The sequence below is a fragment of the Grampus griseus genome (assembly GCF_964374135.1).
Source record: "Grampus griseus genome assembly, chromosome: 10".
Classification (NCBI taxonomy): Eukaryota; Metazoa; Chordata; class Mammalia; order Artiodactyla; family Delphinidae; genus Grampus; species Grampus griseus.
The window spans coordinates 76952660-76978786 of record NC_139004.1 but is presented as its reverse complement, the minus strand read 5'-3'; the positions used below and the strand labels follow the sequence as shown (position 1 = coordinate 76978786).

At 42.0% G+C, this 26127-nt stretch overlaps 1 protein-coding gene across 2 annotated transcripts in view; it reads right to left on the bottom strand.

Annotated features, from left to right (window-relative positions):
* Positions 1 to 26127, bottom strand: part of PTPRG (protein tyrosine phosphatase receptor type G) — a 732636-nt gene that overhangs the window by 33849 nt on the left and 672660 nt on the right. For both annotated transcript variants that reach the window (XM_082663439.1, XM_082663438.1), the window contains 3 exons: positions 21961 to 22052; positions 9957 to 10048; positions 2503 to 2599 (listed from right to left, as the gene is read on the bottom strand). In XM_082663439.1, coding sequence (XP_082519565.1) covers positions 2503 to 2599; positions 9957 to 10048; positions 21961 to 22052 — 281 coding nt within the window. The remainder of the gene's footprint in view (positions 1 to 2502; positions 2600 to 9956; positions 10049 to 21960; positions 22053 to 26127) is intronic.

Below are 26127 nucleotides of genomic sequence, written 5' to 3'. Positions count from 1 at the left end.
CACTTGTAAAATGCAGATTGCTGAAAGGAATAAAAGATGATCTATATAAATGGAAAGACATCCCATCTTCATAAATTGGTAGACCTAATTTTGTTAAGATGGCAATGCTCCCCCATATTCATCTATAGATTCAAAATAATCCATATTAAAATCCCAGCTACATTTTTTGCAGTAATAGGTTGATCCTGAAATTTATATGAAAGCACAAGGGATCCAGAATAGCCTCAACAACCTTGAAAAAGAAGAGCAAAGTTGGAGGACTCACAGTTTCCAATTTCAAAACTTATCACAAAGTCAGTAATCAAGACAAGTGCGGCAATGACATAAGGATAGACATACAGATTAATGAAAAAGAAAGGAAAGTCTGGAAATAAACCCTCACACTTATGGTCAGTTGATTTTTGGTGGGGTGCTAAGACAACTCAATGGGGGAAAGAAGAGTCTTTTCAACAAACGGTGCTGGGACAACTGGATATCAACATGTGGAAGAATGAACCTGGACCCCTACCTCACACCATATACATAAATTAACTCAAATGGATCAAAGACGTAAATGTAAGAGCTAAGACCAGAAAACTGTGATGACAGGTGTAAATATTCATGATCTTGGATTAGGCACTGGTTCTTCGGATGTGAGAACAAGACCACAGGCAACCAAAGAAAAATACACTGAATTTCACCAAAATTTTAAAAATCTGTACTTCAAAGGACATCATCAAGAAAGTGAAAAGACAATGCACAGAATAGAAGAAAATACTTGCAAACTATATATCTGATAAGGGATTTGTATCTAGAATCTATAAAGAACTCAACAATAGAAAGACAAGTAATCCAATTGAAAACTGGGCAAAGGATCTTAACAGACATTTCTCCAAAGAAGATATACAGGTGGCCAATAAATACATGAATAGATGTTCATCATCTATCAATCATTAGGGAAATGCAAATCAAAACTACTGTGAGATATGACTTCACACTCATTAGGATGGCTATTATCAAAAAAACATAGTAACAAGTGTTGGCAAGGATGTGGAAACGTTGGAACCTGCATATATTGCTGCTGGGAATGTAAAATGGTGTAGCCACTTCGGTAAACAGTTGGGAAGTTCTTCAAAATGTTACACATAAAGTTACCATATGACCTGGCTATTCAATTGCTAAGTATATACCCAAGAGAGTTGAAAATATATGTCCGTACAAAACCTTGTACACAAATGTTCATAGCAGCCTTCTTCATAATAGTCAAAAAGTAGAAACAGCTCAAATGTCCAACAAATGAGAAATTAATATGTGGTATATCCATAGCACAGAGTATTATTATTCGGCCATAAAAAGGAATGAAGTAGTGATAAAGGAATGAAGTAGTGATATAAGCCACACCATGGGTATACCTTAAAAACATCATGCCAAGTAGAAGTGACACAAAAGGCCATGTATTGTATGATTCCATTTATATGCAATACCCAAAATAGGCAAACACACAGAGAAAGAAAGTAGGTACGTGGTTTCTAGGGACTTTGGGAGAGGGAGGAATTGGGAGTGACTGCTCAAGGGTAAGGAAGTTTCTTGTTGGGGTCCTGAAAATGTTCTAAAATTAGATGGTGGTGATGGTTGTACAACTCTGTGTCGATAATAAAAAACACTGGAAGTCACTTAAAATTTAACTTCAAATTAACGTGAAAATGGGTGAATTTTATATGGCATGTGAATTATATCTCACTAAAATATTGTTTAAAAAAACTATCTATAGTAGCGTGCAGATTTAAGTGTCTGATTTAAATGCGCTATTACATAAAATGGCAAGTACTGTGTTCTTTACCATAGTGTATGTTAACCATAAACATCTGTGCCCCTGCCCTTAATACAGAAGTGTATACCTTCAGCCAGTGACCCAAGCTACGGTGTCTACAAAAAGTGGCCTTCTAGCCACAGAAATAGCCTGTCCTCTTAGGGTATTCCTTGAGGCTCTGTAAGAAGAACACTTATTTGTTTGCGTCCTGAACTTCCAGGGTATTCTTGACCCTGGAAATGTTTTGGACAGGACTAAGCACGTGGGCCACAAGGACTGGTATAAACTAATTACCTAATCTTAGAGAGACTGCTTGGAAATTCAACTTCCTTGATTCAGTTCCCAGTATTTCCATTTGTGTTAAAAGACTTGGCTCTCATTGGTTAAGAACAATGTCAAGAGAGCGACATGACATTACAGTTTGGTTCCCAGCATCGGATATGAAATCACTTCATGTAAAAACAGTAAAGCTCAGAACATTTCCTTCGATCACCTGATTATTAAGCAGAGATCTGACAGCTTCGTGAAAGACTCAGCGGGCAGAGTGTCCCCACTTCTTCTTCCACACTGTTGAAGATGGGCTAATGAGAGGTTAACTTGCAAGTGTAATTTTCTCTTGGCATCCTGATTCTGATTGCTTGCCTTTCAGCTTCTACCCAGCAGGAAGATTTCATTTCCCCGCAGTTGAAGATAGTTTAAAGTTTATTACTCACATGCTAAAATGTTGATGTATCTGTTTTTGTGCTTGTTATCTGGATGATTAGAATGTTCTGCAGTGATGTTCATATCGGCTGTACAGCGCTGGACCTCCTAGAGAAGAAAACAAACATCGAGATTTCCAAGATTTTTAGACACGCTTTAGACGTTTGACAACAAGGTCGTAGAAAGAAAGGAACTATTTACATCCAAAAGCACAGAGTATTTACACACTTCCCAGCCACGGGCCACCGTTACCTCCCCAAACTCAACTTCAGAAATGATAACAGACATACTAATAACAAACGTATGAAGGATGTGAACAAAATAAAAGGATTTCATTCTTTACTAATTCATCAATCAGCTACTTTATTCCAGATTTTGACCTAGGCATGGGGATTACAAAATAGTTATCTCCTTTTGAATATGTCACAGTCAGATGACTGAGAACAACATGTAAAAGGATGATGACAGTCAAATGTGATTAGTAGAAAAGAGGCCTTAAGAAACTGACGGGAACACAGAGGAAGGCTTTAGACAGGAGGAGATGATTCACCCGGGCCTTAAAGGATGAACAGGAATATTTCAGGCAGAAGAATAATCTCCACCATGGTTTGCAATATGCTTATATTATAGTCCTTAAAGCCTCGTTTTATAACTAACAGACCACAGACTGACTGTACTCAGCCCTGAAACGACACTAATAGAACTTAAACAGTTGTCATATCTGGCTCAAATATATATGGCTCTGATGCCTTATTTGTTAACTCTGAATTTATTTACATTATCCTTCTTTAGAAAAACAGCAGTGGGAGAAGCAACTCTCCTCTCCCGTCACCTTTGCCATGGATAGAAACATCATCCATTAGCCTAATACAAGATTGCTAAAAAGCCACATTTTTCTACACTGTGTGCTTCAAACCCCAGACTGCACTGGCGCGAACTAATAAGGGAAGTCATTAGCAGTGCACAGCTGCGGCAAAGAGCAGGGGCAAAGTGACACAAGATGATCAGGAGAAATGTTTTACACGTAACAGATGTAACAGAGTTTACGAGCGTGCAGACTTTTCTTCACAAAGGAGTTGCATAGCAATTATGGATGATTTCCACAGCATTTACATCACGCATAATGAAACAAGGAACTGGCTGTCTTTCATATTTGCAAAGTACTTAGGAGGAACTCACTGTGATCAAAGAACTTAACCAAGGTATAAAAACAATGGGTCACTAACTATTCAAAGAAACCATATTCATGGACACCCGATTCCTGGAGGATATATATTCAGTTTTTCATAATTGCAGGCATTCCCAGTGGAAGGAAGGGAGGGAGGGAAGGAGGGAGGGAGGGAGGGAGGAAGTGAGGGAGGGAGGGAGGGAGGGAGGAAGTGAGGGAGGGAGGGAGGGAGGGAGGGAGGGAAGGAAGGAAGGAAGGAAGGAAGGAAGGAAGGAAGGAAGAAGGAAGCAAAGAAAAAAAAGACCCACAGGCATTAATTCAACACACCTCTCTGGGAAAAGTGTGCGTTTCATGACAATCCTTTATCTTTTCTTACTTTTACTAAATGTGATAAACTCTGATACTTGCTATTCTATCTAAAATGGTTTATAACCTACAGTTTGGCAAATGCTGGTTTAAAGGGCCTTAAGGCTGCCTTTGGCTCTTTTCTCTAAAACAGATAATAAAACGTGAGCGCAATGGAACGAGTCTGACATCTTAACATCTCCAAGAACAGAAGCAACGCTAGCCCTACTCAGAATATTTGCCTTTTAGAACTGCCTCGAAAGCCTGACATGTGCTCTTCTGAAGAGTTTCAGGGCCCGAAAACCTTTGAAAATGGATTTGTATTCTGGAAGACATTAATTCAATCTGTACACAAATCCGTGAAATAAGCTGACGTGCTTTGGTTCCTGGGTTTTGAAGGTCATACCTTTGGCATGTACCTCTTCAGGGCTGAGCTGCTCAGATATCTTGTGCTGAGCTTTCAGCTTTTAGTACCTTAGTTTGAGATTCGCTTTGTTTATCGATATTTTTTTTCCCATTGTGTGGCTCTGACCACACACTAGGGACTGAGGTGGGGCCTCTATTATAGTCTAATGCAATTGACCAAGCCTGCGTGGGAGCAGCTGTCGGTACTGTTTAAAGCAGCCATTCAATATGGCCAATCAAACTCTGTGTTATCTAAAACTCTTGGTCTGATCCGTTGCCTCCGTTTCACTTTTCCAATTATGTGAATGACAGAAAACAAAGGAGACTCATAAATAATGTTAAATCTGATTTTATGAGAACCCAAGGGGTTTGCCTATGGCCTTCTGATTTTGTCTTGTGGATAATAATGTCATCTGTAATTCCTTGCAGTACTACTGCCTGACTCATTTAGACGCTGATAATATCACCTGATCCTGGAGTGTCTTTTCTCCATCAGAACTGGCATTTCAAAGTTAATGTGATTTTAATAGGTGTTAAAACCTTTTGAAGTGACACTGGCCGATAGAGTGTGTATAGTAAAGTTACCTGGTCAGCACCCTGATAAAAAGTTTAAGGTTTAAGCTTGTTTGTACTTTACTGTCTCTGTAACAGAGCTGGTATTTTCGAAATGAATATTCTGCGAAGGAACAGGCACACGATCACAGAAAAGAGCCAACTGAGAACAAGAGGTTTAAAATAAAGTATAACTTAAAAAAACAAACTAACAAAACCACTAAAAGCTGACAGACACAGAATTCTTGGGAGATGACACAGACTACATCACCTCCTGCCTGGAGTTGTGGATGTGAAAGCCTGTCCAAAGGGCACATGGTGACCTACTGTCCTCCCATTCGGTAGCTCACATGGAAAAAAAATAAGCCCACCAGAACAGATCTAGAAATCTTTCAGATTACTCAGCTTCACAGTGAAGCAAGCTGAGAAGGAAATATTTTGGACCTGGTGACCAAGTGTTAGACCGAGTGTGTGTAACATTCTTAGTGTCTGAGTTCAGGCAGCCCACAACTGTGTTCAGGCGACTGTTGTACACAAGGTTAAGTCACGACCACAGCTCAGGGCTTTGTTCAGTGTCGGACTCAGAGCTGGCCCTCGCCAGGTACTGGCCACACTCATCTTCCCACCTCTACTCTCCTCCGCTCAGGCTACAAACTGCCGCCCTGATTTTCTTCAAATGCTGCTTTGACTTTGCTGTTCTCTCACTCAGACACCGCTAGAGAGACGCCAGATTCCTTAGCCAGGCTTTCAAGGTCCCATCCTATTTTCCACCTACTCCCTTCCCAATGCCACACAGTTTTAACTCTATGCCCCTTGAACAGACCGTATGACCACCTCCTGCTCTGTGCTTCACTGCCATCTTCCTTGCTAAGAATGCCTGTCCTTCTCTCCCCCCTCTGAATCCATATGTCTTTATCTAAAATGACTGCCTTCCCCTCCAGAAAACCAACCCATCTTTGGAGAGTACATCACAGTGTCTATCATCCTGCAGCTGGCCTATAAAATAGAATTATTTTTCCTGTACGATCTGTGAAATTTGGCTAACGCACGTTTTTTTCTCACTCTTTGTAAAAACCTCAGCTTAACCAACTATGATGTTTTTCATGATAAGGGTTTAAAATGTTTTCCTGTGGGACATCTAAGACCCACACTGGCATTCTGTCACCGAGGCTCCGGAAACTCGACGGGGCCACTTTCTGCCATCCTGCAGGCAGCGTTCTTTCTGCAGCTTTCCGCCTCTGTCAGGAACTCTTGCTATGTGAAATCGGCAACACGAGAACTCTGCATCTTACATAAAGCGATTGTGGCCACTGGTCCCTTGGCGCATGAGCTCAGGTGGACAAAGCTTTGTTCTCTTGATTTAAGATGAGCAACTGCCCCAGATTTAGCTCAGCTGGAGCTAATTGTAACAGACCTGATCCTCCCCCAAAGGATCTTGTCAAGGGGTATTGGACCTCTGGCCTCATCTCTGCACTCAGCCTTTAAACCTGTGCTGCTCCTGACCCCTGCCTATTAATTCTGTTGACCCACAGGGCCTTGGAGCTCCCCTGATCTCGAAAGATTATATGCTAGCATCGTGCCTCTGGAAGCCTCCTGGATTATGACTGGGGAGGCCGGGGAAGAGTGAGGTTGTAGTCAGCTAAGGTAGCCAAGGGAACAGTCACTGAACAGTATCCGGGCATAAGGATTGACGTTATTTCCCGTGACTGCAAAATCTGCTAGAGGTATAATGTCCCCAGCTTTTAATGGCCTCCAAAATTTATCTGACAAGGACCAAAAGCTTGCTTCCAGCATCACCTCTAAACAAAGACTCAAAATTACCAGTGAATCATTTCTCATTCTCCTCCAAGCAGCAAAGTTCTGAACATATGACAGCTATTCACCAAATTTGTTTTTTTCCATTTCCCTCCAAGATTTGAAATCAAGATGGGGCAAACAGAACTTCTGCAGAAACACCCAATCAAACTGCATAGGATCCTTTCTCCTTTGCTCTCCTCCAGAACTTCATTTCTGTATTAGCACTTATTTTGCTTTGCCCTCTTTCTACTTTAGCTGTGTATACTCTAGTCTTCTTCCCCCATCAGGCTGAACTCCCTGAGAGCAAGCTCTCTGTCCAATTCATCTGTGTGCCTTATACCATGTAGGTACTCAGTACCTGCGGAGAATAGTAGGTACTCAGAGAATGCTGGGTACTCAGTAACTGCAGAATGAGTTGCTTTAACTCCTCTTAATAGGCAAATATTCACTGTGCAGTGGTTTTCTCTATAATCTTAAGATTAGTTCTTTGACTAATTTTAGGCCTCTATTCAGAGGTTATATAAGATTTTTATAAGTGAGATTCTCAGCCCTCTGGGAAGGCTCTGGCCCATAAAGTTCATGTACTGGGCTCCCAGTACTCTTGGGGGGGGGAGGCTCCTTATTTTGACTGCTCTCCCCCCCCCCGCCACTTTTTTTGCCGAGGAACTCACTGGCCCATCAGCTGCATGACCAGTTTTAGACAATCACTGATAATCTTGGTTATCTCTCCTTTGACTTCAGCTCATTACAGGCCACTACTTCCATGAGAGTCTGGAGGGCATCCAGGTTAAACATGTGGGCTTGAGTCAGAAAGCCTTGGTCTTCAACCCTATTGCTGCCACTTCCTAACTGAATCACCCAGTGCCTCGGTTTTCTCACGGGTAACTTTCCTCATCTGCAAAATAGGGACAATAAAATAGCACGCACCTCATGGGGTATTTCTGAGGAACGAGCGAAATAATCCAGGCAACCGTGCCAAGTAGATGCTGGCCGTCGTTATTCCACATAAAAGAAATCTGAGGTTGAGGTTACCACTCTCTTAATATGAGGGGTTTGTTTTCCTGTTGTTAAATTACACAAAATCTCTCATCCTGACCTCCTTTTTACAGCCTATTACTATCTCTTGTTTATTAAAACAGCCTTGATTGCTTCTTACAGAGCCTGTTACCATACTCCTTTCTAGCAGAGCTACCCAAAAGGAGTACTACTACTCTTCTAAAGTACTTCAGATTCCCCCTAAATTAGATGATGACAGTATGTTAGTGAGCTTTTCTATGTCTCACTTCCCCCTTTACATGGCTGTCTTACTATCCTTTGAAGGAGAAAGGATGTACTTCCTAGTCTGAATAGCCCCGATTTGAAACCTTTCAAACCAGGACAGACTGTGAAATAACAAGAGTAGAACAAAGCCTCCCTCCTCCCCGCCCTCCCTGTTCCAATCCTGAAACTACCAGAATAATACTTAAGCTAGAGAGTTCGATACAGGCGACAAAAGCTTCTAGCCACAGTTTTCTTTTTAGGACAGAAATAGGGTGCAGATGCCCAGGATTTGTTAACAGGCGTGATTTTGATGCAGCGAAGCCCATTTTGAGTGAGATCAAGTTTACAGAGGTGTAGCTGATTATTTCGAATAATTAAATGGTGTCAAAACCAGCTGTGATGAATAGCACTGGGGTCTCAAATCATAAATAATTGAGAAACCGGAGTTGCCTTTGATCATCCTGATCAAATTCTCGTCTCTAGAGGACGGATGTTTGTCCCGAATACCATCAACATTGTTAAATGCCTCAATATTCTTGCTCAGTCATCCAGCCAACAGTCAATTGAACTAAATCACTTGAACACCACACACATGTGCTGTCCTCATGTGCTTTCTACTTGGACAGGCACCTTTTTTGGGGCAGCATTTAACAGCCGCGTTAAACACTTGACGTGTTTTTGTTTGTTCCGTGAAACACATGACTGCAGAATAAATCAAAGGGGTCCTTCTCTCTACCACCGTTGCTTTGCTTCTGCTCAAGAAATAAAACAAAAACAAAAAAGCTAGGAGAAGGACTTAATTTAAAACAAGTTGTCAGTATAACTGCCTTTAGGATGGCCTTTGGGGACTCCAAATTTGCACAGAGACAGGGGCTTCTGGTCCTCTTTTTCTCTCTCCTTCTCCATGCGAAATAACTGCACCTCCCAGCTGTAGGGCTCCTGGGCGATCTCAAAGGGCTTACCTTCCATTATTCCATGTGATCCCCAGAACCAATTCCGTGAAAAGAGGTGGGCAGGTTAGTGCCATCACCATCATTTCCATTTGAAAGCAGAAACGAGACAGAAAGGAATCGACTTACCCACAAAGCTAGAAGACAGCTGAGCTGCCATGAAAACTTGGCCTCCTCGGCACAACTCTTGCTGCCAGAGATGTGCCTTAGTGAAGCGCCTCAGTGAAGAAAAGGGCAGTCTGTTTAATAGCTCCTCATTGACACCCTGTCATTGCGGAGCTGGCACGGAACCCAGAGCTGGCAGGGTAGTGCGCGCTGCTCTCTACCTTGTTTCCTCCATCCCGGTTCTTAAAATCAGAAGGCTGCGTTCACCCACATCTCCTCTCCAAGGATTAATAATCACGAAAACAACCATCGACCTTTGCATGGGCTTAACAGTTAACCCAGCACTTTCCAGGATGTTAATCATTCGTTTTTTTCCCAAAATCGTTGGGGTTGGAGGTGACATCGGTGCCATTTTTAAAAATGAGGGAACCGGGGATCAGAAATGCAATGACTGGCTCAAGGATAATAAAGGTCACTCCTGGTGCAGCCAGCTTCAGATCCCTCAGACCTCAAATCTGCTGTCTCTGCTATACCTTGTACATCCCAGAAGCGACACACGGAATGAGAAGCCCTGTCCTTTGCAGGATGACTGCTGTCCCAGTTAGAATGCAGATGAAGAGAGAATCTGAGGTTGCCTCTTTCCTGCCACTAAGTCTGTTCTTTCGCAGAAGTGCACAAGCAACTCCCTTTCACCTCGTTTTTACTGGGAAAAGAGGGCCTGTTAAAACTCTAAGTGTAAGGAAAAGAAAAAAGAGAATCAAGTCCCCACTTTCCTCAGTGACTGCTTCTGTTATGGTTGAAACACATTCACTTCAAGCTTACAAAAATCCCTGTAAAATGAGAGTTAGCTTTCAGGAAAGAAATTTCCGGTTTTGAAACATACCTCAAAATCCTCAGAGAACCCATGCTGGTTATTAGAATAGAGCTCACCAATGTGTTTAACAAACTGTTTGACAGGAATGGCTTCCATGTCATCTGTGGGAATAAAACAATATTCAGAGTCACAAAGAATACTTCCATAAACAAATAACACTGATAAGGGATTACTGAAGACAGATATTTGATTTTTGCAAAGAGTGATGTAATTGTATCACCTGAAATAGATGTCTTCAAGAAAAGTCTCTGGAGTTACTTGACATTAGGGTCTCATTATGATTCTGAATGCCTAAATGCTAGGCTACATACGGTTTTAAAAATGGTCTTAAACTATTACCTTTATTCTTTCTATTCCAGGCAACTTACGTAGTTAACTCACCACATCATACTCTTAACTAAAATTCTGAGCTTACCAAGGGTACTTATTTGTTAAGAAATGTTATCACACCCTACGTTTTTCAAAACCTTGCTATTCAGTGGGGTCCAACTTGAAGTTGGAACAACTAAGTCCTATGTCTGATCTCTGAAGTCTAAGCAATCTTTTTACACAATTACAGACAGGTGCCACTGTACCAGCGGGCTTCCGGTACAATGCCATCTATGTTTAAGTGTTCACAATTTTCATTCAAGACAGCTGTGTCTACACAATGCCAAATAACCAGTTTGATGGAATTAACTGGATTTTTTTTTTGGTGTTGACAGACTAGGTGTAGATTCAGGAAGACTCCACATTGCAATTTATTTGTAGTGTTGTCACTTCAAAAGGGCATTTTCAGTTCCTGAGCCCCAAGTGTGTTTTAAGCCGATTTACCCAGATCCACTCTGCTACTTGACTACTGCCGGAAAACAGCCACACCCCGCTAACTGGAGCTCCCCAACCTCCTCCTTCCCTCCTTCCCTCGCCCCTCCCCCGCAAATATTTCCTTTTAAAAATACTCTGCTGAATTTGAGATAAACAACAGACATGACATTTACTTTATTCAGAGTGAAAGATCTTTGGCAAACGCACAAACATCTAAACTGCCACAGATGCTTTTCTTAGCAAAGGGTATGAAGATCTGTATGTGTAAATGAGGTCCTACTTTGGCAAGAATGTTATAGATCCAGGCCTGACAATCTGATTTCTCTTCATCTGGTGACAGTTAACATTGACTATGTCATTCCTTCTCTACTTTCTTTCGAGAGAGCAAAGCTCTAGGGTGGCTTTTTGCATCTATTGACATTTTCAAACTTGCATCATTCTAAAGCGGAAAAAAGCCTCTCTCATATACTTTGTTTAAGGTGACTTATAAACGTTCATAATCCAAACTGCTTAGCAGAGGAATGTTACTTATCAAATAGGGGGTGCTCTGTACGTACAGAGTCTTTCTGTGTGAACAATTAAAGACCTAATCATTTTAATAGGCCACCTTATGAAAAAAATTGCCAAGTTATTTACAAATATTTCAGGATTGAAGATGTTCATGAATATGCAATCATTTTGCACGCCCAAGAAATCTATAGCTCCCATAATGATGTAACCAGCATTAACAAAGTAAGCCGAGCCAAAATGTTTCCCCAGAATATTTAGCAGAATGCACAGTTCAAGAAAAATTTCCCAAATTATCTGATCACTTCCCTTAAAATGTTTAGAAGTAAGCAAAGTCTACAATAATGATCAAGCGGCAAAGAAAAGACCTTAAGTTGAGAGAAGGACTAATGTGGACAAAATTGGAGCATCTCTAAAAGATTAACCCAAGAATAAACTCATCTTTAGACAAGAGGCAGCATACATAAGATGGGTCACAACCTAGCCCCACAAACACTCCAGCCTACAGACCGCAGGCAACACTTTTCTCCTGTTTATTTTGAAATGGAAGACACAATGCTGTTTCCAAGAGTAGAGTGACGTGGGGTTAATAGTATAATAGGCTGAGGGCGATATTTATTCCATAGTGATAGTTTAGAACTGGAGATTCCCAATAAACTTATGGTGCCATGATTAAGCACGAGGACTCTAGTTCAAAATAAGAAAAAACACATCAGCTTTAGAGGTGTTTTACTCTGCAAGGTACATACCACGGTGTTTTAAAGGGCATAGCCCAGCTCAAGTCACTAAAAAAAAGCTTTCAGGTTAACAATTTATTATTTTTTCCTGCAAAGTGCTCAACTGTGCTATCCAAGCTAACGCCACACATGCCCAGAGATCAGCTGCTCTGCTCCCTCCACGGCTAGATGCAGCAAAAGCCAGCAGAGCTCAGTATGATAATCGTACATGGAAATCACCGACTCACTAGCCTCCAATTTGATTCTTTATCCAAAGACGTCTAATCATACTCCTCTGGGTTTCCAGGCACCACCAGTAACATCATAAAACTACCAGACAGGCAGATACACACACACACACACACACACACACACACACACACACACACACACACACACACACACACACACACACACACACACACACACACACACACACACACACACACACACACACACACACACACACACGCTTTAGTGACCACCATCAGCAGCCCAGATAACACATTATTTGTCTTTCAATCAAGATAAATGAAACTGAGGGGTCGGTAAATCTTTTTTTCCTCAATATTAAGATGAATATAAGGCTACAGCTAATTAGAAGCCCTAATAGTTTTCCTCTTATATCGTTTTTCTATTAAATTTCTCTCAACATGAGCCAGATAATTATAAAATTAACTAGCAGAAGGCCAAGCAATCAGGACAGCATCATAGACCTGATCTGTTCAATTTTTATCCAGAGAGATCCTGTGTTATAAGAAGATATCCATCTGTAAAATGTTATTTCCACCTATACGTTTGAGTTTCAATAACAAACGTAGCAACTATTAGTAGCACTAACTACGGACCAGCACCTTCTGTGCCCTTTACATGTATTAACATGTACTCATTCCTCCCCAAAGCCCTAAGAGATAGGTACTATTTTCATACTCATCTTATAGTTGGGAACACAAGCTCAGAAAGATTAACTGAAGCTTGGAGTATGGCAGTGGAAGCTGGCCACAGAGACAAGGCAAAGAGTGCTCCGACTGGGAGAGAACAGCTGTTGTCTGGGTCACAGTGAACGGGAAACCACTGGAAGAGGCATTTACTGAGCACCTAGGACTTAGCCAGATATTAGGGAGATGATGTCTGCCCAAGGGCAACATTTGTTATAATGAACATAAGAAAGGAAGAGCAAGAACCGTGTGTAATGACCCAGCGAGGACGAGTGCCAACAAAGGGATGGATTTGATGCCTCAGGTGAACATAAATGTTGCTGACACAGGGGTGATGGGGGAGAAACATAAAGAAAAGCAAAAGATGAGCTGGAATCAAAGTAGAGGCGTTTTCACTGACTACAGGTTAGAGGTTGGATTATTATGCTATCGTGAAATGGTCTAACGACAGAGCCGATACAAATGTGAAGAGAGACCTTACTGATTGCCAGGGACTGTGCTCAATGCTTTTCATACACTTACCTTCACAAGAACTAGGTAAAGAGGATGTCATCGTCTTCATGTTACATGTAAGGAGACTGAGGCAACTTGTCTGAAGTGACACAATTACTAAGTGGCAGAGCTGAGATTTGAATCCTGGTGTGTTAAGCCCAAAACCTGTGCTCCCGTGCACTGGGACACACTGCCTTCCTTCTCAGAGCACAGTTTCAAGGAAAAGCAAGGAATTAGAGCATCTCGGTTAATCTGGTAAAATGTTACTGTGGAATTTTGTGCCAATATTTTTACATATAGAGCTTTCAGACACCAAAGGTTTAAATTAGGCAAAAATGGGATAAGTACTATTCCCACGAAATCACGCCATTATAAAATATTTGATATAGTCAGTTGAGGATCCAGAAAACTGGGCTGTTGTTATTAAATAATATCATTTATACTTTGTTCCAAGATTTTAGCCTTTTGTGGTTGGAATTAAATTTGGCGTTTAAGAGGTCTTTTATTTTGGTCAATCCACAACAGAACATCCTCATGTACTACTTCTGATGAAGCCTGAAATTAGTCTTTGGTTTGTTCTCATCAAAAGCAGAGCATTAGAAGAGGGTGAACGTCTACTGAGAAGAAAGTAAGAAGGTGAGAGATTCCAAGGAGGAAAAAAAGAGCTGGTCAATGTTGACCTCAAATGCAAAACTGCAGGAAATAAAGAAAAATGTATGTGAACATGAAGAAAAGTTGCTTCTACAGCCTAAATGTCCATTGACAGAAGGATGGATGAAGAAGATATGTTCTATCTATCTATCTATCTATTTATTCACACACAATGGAGTACTACTCAGCCATAAAAAGAATGAAATTTTGCCATTTGCAGCAACATGGATGGACCTAGAGATTACCATAGTAAGTAAGTCAGAAAGAGAAAGACAAATACCATACGATATCACTTATATGTGGAATCTAAAATATGATACAAATGAACTTATTTCCAAAACAGAAACAGACTCACAGACATAGAAAACAAAGGTATGGTTACCAAAAGGGGAAAGGGGTGGGGGAGAGATAAATTAGGACTTTGGGATTAGCAGATACAAGCTACTATATATAAAACAGATAAACAACAAGGTCCTACTGTATAGCACGGGGAACTATATTCAATACCCTGTAATAAACCATAATGGAAAAGAATGAGAAAAAGAATGAATATATATATATATATGAAAGAATATACATATATATATATATATATATATCTGAATCACTTTGCTGTACACCAGAAACTAACACAACACTGCAAATCACCTATGCTTCAAGTAAAAAAAAAAAAAGAAATGTTGCTTCCCAAATCTGTGGTTATGTCTCTGTTGTATTTACATCCTCAGAGCCATTAGAGGGAAATCACCCATGCCAAAGTTGCTTTCTCTTAATCTTAAGGAACAAGAGATTAAATAAACAAAAAGGGGAAAACTTAGCAATTTTTGGTTTGAAATTTGAAAGAAAAAATCAGCGCCCAAGCATCCCTGAACATCCACCACAGGGAGGCGCTGCAGAGGGCCCAGCCCAGTACACGGCTTGGTGGTAGGGTCTTTAGCCTGCAACGCAGTCAAATTGTGTAGCTGTTACTCTTATCTGCCACCATTGATGGACTGCTTCCTGTGTATCAGCCATCCAGAGGCAGTGGAGTAAGTGCCAAAAGCCAGAGCCAGTCTGCCTGGTGGTGTGACTTCACCTCTCTGTGATTCCCCTTCCTCGTCTCTAAACGGAAATCATAAGCACCTAACTCACAGAGCGTTATGCACAGTAAACTAGATAACATAAGGACTTACAGGAGTGCTTGGCATTTAGTAAATGCACAAAGCTATGATTGACTGTTAGGTGCTAATCGCTTTACATGCATGATCCTATGATCTAGGGGCTGTCATGACCCCTATTTTATGGATGTAGAAAACGTGGCTAAGACAACCGAAGAACTTGGCCGAGGTCTACTGTCACCATGAAGTGGCGGGGCCGGGCTGACTCCAAAGCGGGCTTCTTCCACCTTACATGACCTCTCTAGATCTTAAATGGAACATACAGGGTTAGAGAGGGTAGAGAACCACAGAATATATTTTAAAGAAGCTCTCCAACCACAACAAAAAAGGGCTGAAACGAATCGCTTTGGCTTTAAGGGTAAACTTCGGTTACCTGGAAAATTCACACTGATATTCTGGTCACCTTGATGATGCCAGGTGAATAAAGTGTCATAGGATTTACCTTCCTGCCAAGATGCTTAGCTGTGGGGTTGATTGGCTTAAGGACTGTTTAAGAAAATACCGCTGCTTGCTTGTCACTCTGGCGGGCTGTGGGTACATATATAATTACCATTAAGATTCTGGAGGGCCTTCAGTCACTTAGGCCAATCTCCATAAAGTTCATTTAATCCTTAGCAGTTCCTTCAACCCTATTCCAAATCCCAACCAAATCGATCTGAGGGAAGGGAGAACCTATAAAGCACAGCACTTGGGTCCAGTCAGTCGTGCTCAGACCTCTCTCCAACCCCACGCCCCGCAACTGGGCTGTTACCAGGGACTGCTAACCACCCCTGTAGTGGGCAGACCTCAATATTCGGAACTCGGTCCCCTTCTTATCTGCCCCCTCAGCCTCTCAGAGGCCAAGTTCAGGCCTCTCTCTGTGCTTGGCCATACCTGTGTCACCTTAGGAAGATAAAGCAAACAGGAAATAAAAGAAGATTATCAAGATTTTTAGTTCCTGACTTAGGACACAACCAATAGATTTTTGTCTAAATCAGACTCTTAGGATGCAAGGAGTGTTGTGGAGATGGGAACATTTTATTTCCTGCCATAAAAAGAAATCTCTTTTCATTTATGACACAATGAAGTCAATAAAGAAAGGGCTTCATTATAGTCAAAAGACCAATGAATCTCCTTTGGAGATAATCTCTGTATAAATAAAATATGCCAACAAGGTTGGTTTAATCCCAAGGGTTTTAAACTGCATGTTTAAAACCCCTTTATGTGCTGGCACCCTGCTGAAGCCAGTGACCTTCAAATTATTAAGATGTATTTTAACTGCGGGAAAGGCATGAATCATTTCTGGATTTCTAAGCTACTGGTTAGCAGCAACATTTTGTTTTGTAATGCTCTTATTAGAAAGTTAGATTTTCTAATATCCAGAAAAAAAGCATTTATAAGGACATTTGTGTTTGACAACATGCACATCTGGAAAAGCCCTTTCAACAGGCTCTATGAATGGGCTAATTTCATGACCTGAGTTCTGGCTTTAAAAAGCTATATATAACAAAAATCTACAAGAATAAGTGGCATAATACGGTGAATATAATTTGTAGATGACATTGTATGTAAGGCTTCATTCATAACTACAGCAAAAATCTTATTCAAGCTTATTGTTTCAAAAGAATATCCCAAAGTGGGAAACACTAGATCTCGTAAAATACTTGTAGATGCTAAGAATAATATGGATCTTAAAGGACAGAAATTTGTGACTACTTCAATATCTTAGAAGACAGAACGCTAGAAGGGGGCTGATAGCTAGGTTATTACGTTCAATTACTCTTTATCCTCCCACAGTAACCATGGGAGACCAGTAAGCATGGAACATTTGATTTTGAAAACCCATTAGTGAAAAATATTTTCACTAGTATATGAGTGAAAGCCTGAAGTCTCTCCTTTCATTCTCCTGAAGAAGTCACCATTTAACTTAACTGGAAGAAAATCCCCTGCTTTTCTCATGCATCATACGTGGAGCAGGTACCACAATTTAAACACTTCCTAATAAAAGAATTGATGTCACCTCTCTAGTGATTGGAACTTAACCTCAAAAGCACCTCTTTCCTGTTGGATAATAATACTTTTGCGTGTGGAGTTCCTTCTCATGTGGCGGGATGACTAACCTTAGCCACCACACTGGCTTTACAATTTCCACATTTTACAGAGATGTAGGTGAGACCAGGAAAAAAAAATGTCTTAATTCTCACACCACTGTCTTTGCCAGTTAAACCAGAACACCCTGAAGATTCGAAATTCCTAAATTTCTGTTAGAGTTAGTAAAACTGACAACTCAAAATTCCTCAGAAATTCCTATAGACTGCCGTCTCCAAGAGATGAGTATCGAAAGGTTAGCAAAGGTTAGCAAAGCTTTCCTTAACGTTCCGTTTATTTTATAATACTTTTTAAAAGTCAGTGTAACTCATTGACTTCCCTTATGCTTTGGGATTTCAAGACCAGGGCTGTTTATTTGTGAATTTAAACCTCAGCAGAATCATTCAAAAGTTGGTGATTTAGTGTCTAAATTTATTCAACATTCAACATGTTTGTGAGTTGCTCCTCAAGGCATTTAAATCACACAGACCTACTTTTGCATAGGGAATGGAGATATTGGTGGTGGGGTGGGGGAGGAGTCTTTTTCTTAGGAAAGAAGAGACTAAATGACTAGGAAACAAAGGTAAGAGGAGAGATTTTATTTTTGCTATGGAGGAAACTTCAACAGAACAATGATGAAACTCTCTCATGGAGGATGAAAGAGAATTTAATGGAAAAACAAGTGGTCAGTGCTAGTGAAAGAAGAAGAAAATGATAAAGAACAACAACTCAGAAACAATTTAAGACAACAGTCACACGTATTTGAAAATGTCTTGATTTAATGAAGCAAAATCCAAATGAGGAGCCTGAGGTCTTGAGATATCAGGACTGTCAGAGCAGCACGCCAAGAGGTGGCAGAGACATTTCTAAGCATCTGGACTTTGAAGTCACACAAAGATTCCAATGCTAGCTCCACCACTTGTCCACGTAACCTCAGGGAAATTAAATGACGTCTCTGAGCCTCAGTTTCTTCATCTGTGAAATGGGGATACTGATCGCACCTGTTTCCCTAAGGTTGTAGTGAAAAATGAAGCACGTAGTTTAAATCAATAAATGCTCAGTAAGTATTAGATGACGATGATGATGTTTTCTGAAAAAGGTTAAGTGTAAAATAAGTTCTAGGATCAGAGTATATTACACATTTTACAATGATGACCTAGGAACTCTATTTTGCAACAGTTCAGTACCTGAATTTTCAGTCTCACCCTGTTGCCCACATTTTAAATCTATATAATGGTTCAGTTTACTGGTCGTTGTCTGGAAATATCTTTTTTAAAAAATCAGTCGTAGCAAATGAGGGGTTCAAGTGATAAGCTGATACATCTAGGGCTCAGTAGTCTTTCTTACTAGGTTTTGAACAAAGATAAAATATAAGTGAGATCCAGTGGGCAGAATAAGTATTCCATGTAAGCTCTACAAATATCCTACTATTTTTAAGACACGAAAACAATTCGATAATTCTTAAGGTAAATCATTTTAAATGATCTCAAGGAGGTCTCCAAGAAAGAAAAATTGTGCTGAGACCTTTAATAGAGTGAAAAAAACGTGTGATTTCAAAAAAAATCGTGTTTTCCTTATATTGATTTTTCCTGTGCAAGACATAGTTGCACTGTAATAACTGGAAGAAACCTTAAGAATAAATACAATCATGGATTGTTAAAGTAAAATTACAAACTACGTTACAAATTTAACTATTAAATAGGGCTATGTACTTTTGTTTAAGAAAAATAAGAGATTGTGATCAAGTTGAAAGATTTTTAAAGGAAGGTCATGTAGGGTAACTTCTTCCCAGTTAAGGGTGAAATAAGTTTTCTGTCGAGGCATGCCCCTGGTGAAGGCTGTTGCTGGCTATAAAAACCTGAGAAAACAGTGAAAGAGCAGTCTCACTTTTGGTTTCGGCAGGTAAGTCCTTTCACGCCACACTGCATTACAGCATTTAAAGTAATTCATTTTCACAAACGTGTTACAGCTCGTCAAGGATGCACCTACTTAATGCCAAGGGAGACCCAACTGGATACAATGGATTTCTCAGTCAATGGTGAATCTGAAGACATTTTTCCTTCCACGTACTTCTACCACCAGTGAGTAAGAATCAGGAGAAACTCACGTTGAAAGAAATGTCTTTGGGCTGTGAGTATTTAATCACTTGGTGATTAAACAGCCTGCTGGGAAATGAAGCAGAGAACATTCAAAAGCATTTCTGGTCCAAGACAGCTACTCAGAGGTGTGGCAAGGCAGGCACGATTGATGGCATTTTCTGAGGATTCTGGAGAACTGAAGTCCTCAAGTCCAAGCCCAAGAGCATGGCGAGGTCGGCTGCACCCGGTAGATGTGGATCAGTGTTTGGGACAGTCTTAACCTGGGGACCGTGCAAATGCTTGCTCTCCATGGCTGCCAGGTTGAGCGATATCATGATTTGGGAAGGAAAGCTTCCACAGCTGACACTTCTGGCTTCCTTTAAGCTTTCCAAAGTGTTTTGACACATACCATCTTATTTGATCTTTTTTTAAAATTTAATTAATTAATTTATTTTTGGCTGCTCTGGGTCTTCATTGCTGCATGCAGGCTTCTCACTGCGGTGTTTCTCTTGTTGCGGAGCATGGGCTCTAGGCGCGCGGGCTTCAGCAGTTGTGGCACGTGGGCTCAGTAGCTATGGCTCGCAGGCTCTAGAGCACAGGCTCAGTAGTTGTGGTGCACGGGCTTAGTTGCTCCGCCGCCTGTGCGATCTTCTCAGACCAGGGCTCGAACCCGTGCCCCCTGCATTGGCAGACGGATTCTTAACCACTGCGCCACGAGGGAAGCCCCTTATTTGATCTTTAACACCGCGTTGTTTACAAGTAGGGCAGATATCCTGCTCATTTTGCAGATTCTGGAAACTAAGGCTCAGAGAGGTCAAGGCATTGACCAAAGGTTTCATGGCGGAGGCAGGGCAAAATCCTTGGAGTTCTGATTCCCCATCCAGGGGGAAAAGAAACTAAAAACTGAAAGACAGCCCAAGAAGTATCTCAGCATTTAACCTTTGAAAATGGATTTCAATTGCCCAGCTACCCAACAGCTGTGTTTGTCAACAGAATCAATTCAGAGGAGAGAGTCTCCCAGGCATTTTCCAGAGGGCAACAGATACTCTAGGTGATGCAAGAGGAAAATGATTATGCACAGCTGCTGTGCAAATCTGGCAGATTCAACAAAACTTATTCCCTGAGGATGGCAGGCTGATTCCTGTCTGCCACCTCTCAAAGGCAAGAGTGCAATCTCCTCCACCAACAATAAAGGTCAAGGGTCAGTAGAGAAGAATGAACGTAACACAAAACCTATCCCATCTGTATGGGAATCATTCAGCGGCCACAAAATGATCCAGTAGGGTACTTACCCAGACACTTTTCTGCTATCGCTCTCTTTTCTGTGTGGCAGGCTTTAGTGAGAGAAGCTGACCAGAAGGGAGAGAACATGGCCCATTCCAGCAATACATAGAGACATAATGGGCCAAGTAAGTCCCCAACCATAACTACACCGAGAGAAGATGAGGAAACAACAGCAGCATTCCTTCTGGGCACTCAGAGAAGGGCTGCACCTCTGAGCTTCACAGCTATGATCTTTTAAGAACGCTAAGGAAGATTTGCTGGTATTTATCATTCATTCATTCTTTCATTCATTCAGAGAGTCTGAGAATGCCTACTACATGCCAGTATTAGTCTAGCACTAAGGAGACATCCACCTGCCTTTAGGAAGCTCTCATTGTACTGGGGGGGAGACCATAAACAAACAAGTAAAATACATGGTATATTAGATGATGAAGAAAACCATTCTGGAGAATGAGGCAGACAAGTGGGCTGTGCGGGTATGTGGGAGGTGGCACTTAATAAAAGTAGTGCCTCTGCTTACAAAAGAATAATATCAAGAGGATGAATGTATAAGATATCTGAAGAGAAGTATTTACAGGTACAGAATGCAAGCCAGAGGAAGAGAGTTCAATCCTGGCAAAATGGAAGGGGACGCAAAATAAAAATAGTGGGAGACATCTCCAAATCCCTCGTGCCACCTATCACAGCAAACCCGCTGCTGAACTTCTAACGTCTACGGCATTTGTTAGGAATTACTAGTGTCCTCCACCAATCCCTATATCCCTAACAGTAACTGCGTGTTTCCTGTTTGTACCAAGGACAAATGAAACAGACACCAGATCAAGAACATCTCCCTAGATCTCCACACAAACAGCCCAAGAACCCAAACTTCCGACACTAAGGTAATCAGTGTTTTCAGAGTAAGGAATCTTAGTAGAAATCTTAAAAAAAAAGCCAAAAAAAACACCCAGTATTTCAAATTGTGATTCTTTTTAAAAAAAGCAAGCACAAATTACCTATCAGGACGAAATTTAGTCCAAGTCGACTGCAAATACATTAAGTACGTTTTCCCCTTTTTTCTACTGTTTCTTCCCTTCCCTCTTGTGAATCCACACTATATGAACCCATAGTTATTTGTTCCCCTGAAAGATGATTTCATTACATGGCAGATATGTAAAGGAGTATAGATTTCATTAAATTACCCTTAGTTAAGGCTCTCGTAGACTGGGCAAGTTTGGAAAGGTTATAAAAATAATATTTTGTCATGGCTGTCACATAACACTGAGAACAAAAGAGAAAAACAATTAGCCCGCTGGAAATAGGAGTCGTGTCTTACTTACCCGGAATAGGAATGATAGGAATACTTTCATTGGGGACCACCCGAGGTGAACTGCTATCTTCCACGTAGAAATGAGCTGTCTGAAAACATTTTCTGTACAGGAAACAGAAAAACATGCAAACAGTGAGAGAAGAGAAACACACTTTGTCTGAGTTCACCATCTCTCAATTCTTTCAGATTCTCCCAGCTTTAAATATCACCCAGCACTGAGTGCAGACCCATGGGAAAGTAACAAGATACAAGAAGGACAATATCCAGCCCATTGGAAGAACCCCAAATAGCTGAAGAATACCTATTTTTTTATTACACCACACCCATCCTCAGAGTTAAAAGGGAAAAAACTTAGTAGTGAACCACTCAGAAACATGAGAAGTTGGCACGGACTGTGTAAACCTGCTGTACAAACTGCGAGTCTTAGCCCACAATATTCCCAAATTCAACCTGTTCCAGAGGAAGACTTTGCTATTCTAAAGCCCTAGCGCCAAGTTCAAAGCACACCTCAGACCCTCCCAAACGCAGTCATCAGCCCAAGCACACAACAGCAGCACATTGTCGGCGCTCAGCGAAGGCCCTCGGAGCCCCAGACAGCTCTCGAAGGGGGTCAGAGGGCTTCCAGGGGGCAGGCACTCAAACTCCCAGGCCCTGGCCAGACAGCATGGGAAACAAGGAGCCGAAGGCTTCAAGCGTCAGCTGCTTGTTGGGGCTTCTGTTTTGTTTTTACCTGGACTTGAGACAAAGCAGGGAGCAAACACTGGTCATCACAGGACAGGCAGTGAAAAGAAAAGCCATCGGCAGCTCACTCAGCTTCTGTTCAGTGCTGCCGGCCGGCAGGCCCTCGGCTTTCCTGCAGCCACGTCACTGCTCATTGCGGCCCTAATGAGCTGCCCGAAGCACAGGCTGAATATTTAATGAGGCTGCTCAGCGTGAATGGCTATTGTGACCAGAGAAGGGTCCCTGTTCATCTGGCAGAGGGGCTTCACAATAGCTGGCCCCACTGCTGGGTCTTTGAGCCAAGCAGGCGGCATCCTTCTGGTGCTTGGTGTCCCTGGGACCCATTCCACTCCTCCGGCATCTCTCACCAAGCCCCATTTACACCCACTGTAGCTTTGCTTTTTCGGGGGGCGTATTCCCACCACTGGAATTAAGTCGACTTTTCTTCGGAACTGTCATCCATCATCTAATCAGAAGTCCCGGGGGTGATTCTGTTGGGTGTACCATGTTGCTATGAAGCCAAAGAAAAGGGGGTTGGGGGGTGGATCTGAAAAAGCACGGGACTCTAGAGAGCACAGGAGATCTTGGTGGAGCGAGGAGGCCTCCAAGTCCTAAGGATTATTCACCCGCAGCTCTACATGGAGCGATCAGAACCACGCACAATCAGAAACGATCGCGTGTCACACCGTGAAGTGTGTTCCTTTAAGCAGGGCCTATTTTCGGATGGAAAGCAGCTCTACCCGCTGTACACCCGGGCATGGCTCTAGAAGAGGTCTGGATAGCTGCTCCCTATACCTTTAGGGGGTCCTGAACATAAATCGCTCCCACTCTGGGCACATCTCACGGGACTGCTCTCGCAGTGCTCTGAACAATGATTTTTTTTCTATGAATTGCCTGGCATTTGTAGTATAAATAATAGAACACGTTTTCATCACTCACTGTCTAGCTGCCTATACCTAAATTTGGAAGGAACAGTCAGTCTGACTTACGCTACATGGACATGCAACGTACAAAGTATTTTAGGGCTGTGGTAGTAACGGAATCTTCTACTGAATGTGAAATGATGCAAATCCATGTGGAAAAGACCCATGATTTTGTTGTTTGAGGTAATAGCTTCTTTCTGTTTTTAAGCTCATCAGCAAGTTTTCTCTTCTTGGATTCTTCCCCCTACGCCCCAGCAAATTTGCACAGATTTCCAGAATATAACACTAGAGTTAAAACACATAGGATACGGACTTCACAAACTAGCTAGAACCCTAACCAGCCAGCGTCACAGCTAAGGAAAATCTACTTTTGTTAAGATACTGCCCACTGAAGTACTTAGTGCTATATGACGCTGAAACAAATGGCACACAATGTACCGGCTCAGACTTTAACTAAGTGAAGAAGGAAAAAAGCGCAAAAAAGGACACCCCACAACAACAACAAAGAAATAACTATTTTAAGACCACAATTACTCTACCTGTTAAATTTCTAAGACATAAAGCATTAGTAAAAAGAATCAGTACCGGCCAAGGGACTGTTAACGTCAAGTGACTTGGAAAGGATAAACGACATCGTGGGTCCTTTTTCTGGCAGAAGACAGGCAGACAGTTCACCCAGACTCTCAGTTCCATGTGAGGCGAGAGGCTCCACATTCTCTTTGAAAAAAGCAGTGTGTACCGAAGCACATCACACGCTAGTGCCCCATGTGTGGCTGTTAATAATGGATTTTCCCTGGAGCAAAAGAACTCTGTGATTGCCAGAGAGGAGCACAGCACTGGGATGAAGGTCAGAAGCCCGGAGACACAGCTCCCTACATCTGCACCTTGATGCAGGTCATGCGGGCTTTCCTCCCACCGATAGACTCGGGTGGGCACCCAACTACAGAACTTGGGGGCAAATGAATAAAGGTTTCAGTGGACCCACTGAACATTTATTCAGCACCCACTACACAGCAAGGAGCATGCATATAACGCATTCTTATGGCTGGAAGCCCTAAAAACACCTCAAGCCTGGCTAAACACTGGAGTAATTTAGAAAGGATCGTGTGCGCACGTAATTCACAATCTCTGCAGAAAAATTAGGAAATAAATACAAATGAACAAAAAGAAAAAACAATCAGGTAAAGTTACCCTCATCCTTCTCTTAGTAATCTTCACTATTAATATTGTGGGGTACGTCCTTCCACACTTTTCCTCACTTATTGACTGTTCCTTGATCATTGACAGTGAGGGGCTGGGAGCAGAACATAAACAAGACAGACGAGGTCCCTGCCCTCATGGCAGTTTATAGTCTCTTGGGGAAATCAACAACAAACAAGTAAACAAATAATTTCAAATAGTCAAGAGCTATGAAGAAAATAAAACAGGATGAGGTGGTGATAACTGATGCGGGGAGGTGAAGGAGGACCTCACCAGGAGGTGGGGCATGGGAGCTGAGAGATGATTGGGGAGGACCAGTCGTAGGAGGGTATAGGGGAAGACCATTCTAGGCAGATCCAGGAGCCGGTTAAAAGAGCCTTGGGGGCCTTCCCTGGTGGCACGGTGGTTGGGAGTCCGCCTGCTGATGCAGGGGACACGGGTTTGTGCCCCGGTCCGGGAAGATCCCACATGCTGCGGAGCGGCTGGGCCCTTGAGCCATGGCCGCTGAGCCTGCGTGTGCGGAGCCTGTGCTCCGCAACGGGAGAGGCCACAACAGTGAGAGGCCCGCGTACCGCCAGAAAAACAAAACAAAACAAAAGAGCCTTGGAACAGAGTAAGCTCATCCACTGCAGGAACTGAAAGGAAGCCAGACTTAAGAGCAGGGCAAGAAGTGGACCCAGAGAGGTGGGCAAGAGCCAGGTCATGCCAGGTCGAAGGCCACAAGCTTCACTGGCATCTGTGAGTGATGGAAAGCCAATGGAGGGCTTTAATCCGCGGACTGGAACGGTCTGACTCATCTCCTTTGAAGCGCTCACTTTGGCTGTTAGGTGGTGAACAGAGTACAGAGCAGCAGGAATGGAGCAAGGAGACGCATCAGGGGCTACTGATGTAATCTCACCCAAATACAGACAGGCAGATCAAAATGAGGTCATATCTATATGTATCTCCTTGATAACAAGTATGAACTGACATCTCACATTAATGTCTCTTCCACTTCATGGATGCACTACATTGTTAGATATTTCACTTATTATTTCTTGAATAACTATTGACTGGGGGTCTACTTTGGGCGAGGGACTGACTACGGTGCTCAGCTGTGGTCACCTTTTCACTACCAGTGACCACACGGAGATGAACACTCTGGGGGTACACATTCGACACTGTGAGTTTAAAATCTAAGAAAAGGGGCTGGTTCAGAGTCGTTATCACATGACATTTTATTTAACTTGCTCACCTCAGAGAAATCTCAGGAGAGGGTTTTTTTTGTTTTGTTTTGTTTTGTTTTACCTCCAGCAGTATCCAGGAATAAAAATGCAAAGGCAGTGATTTTGGAG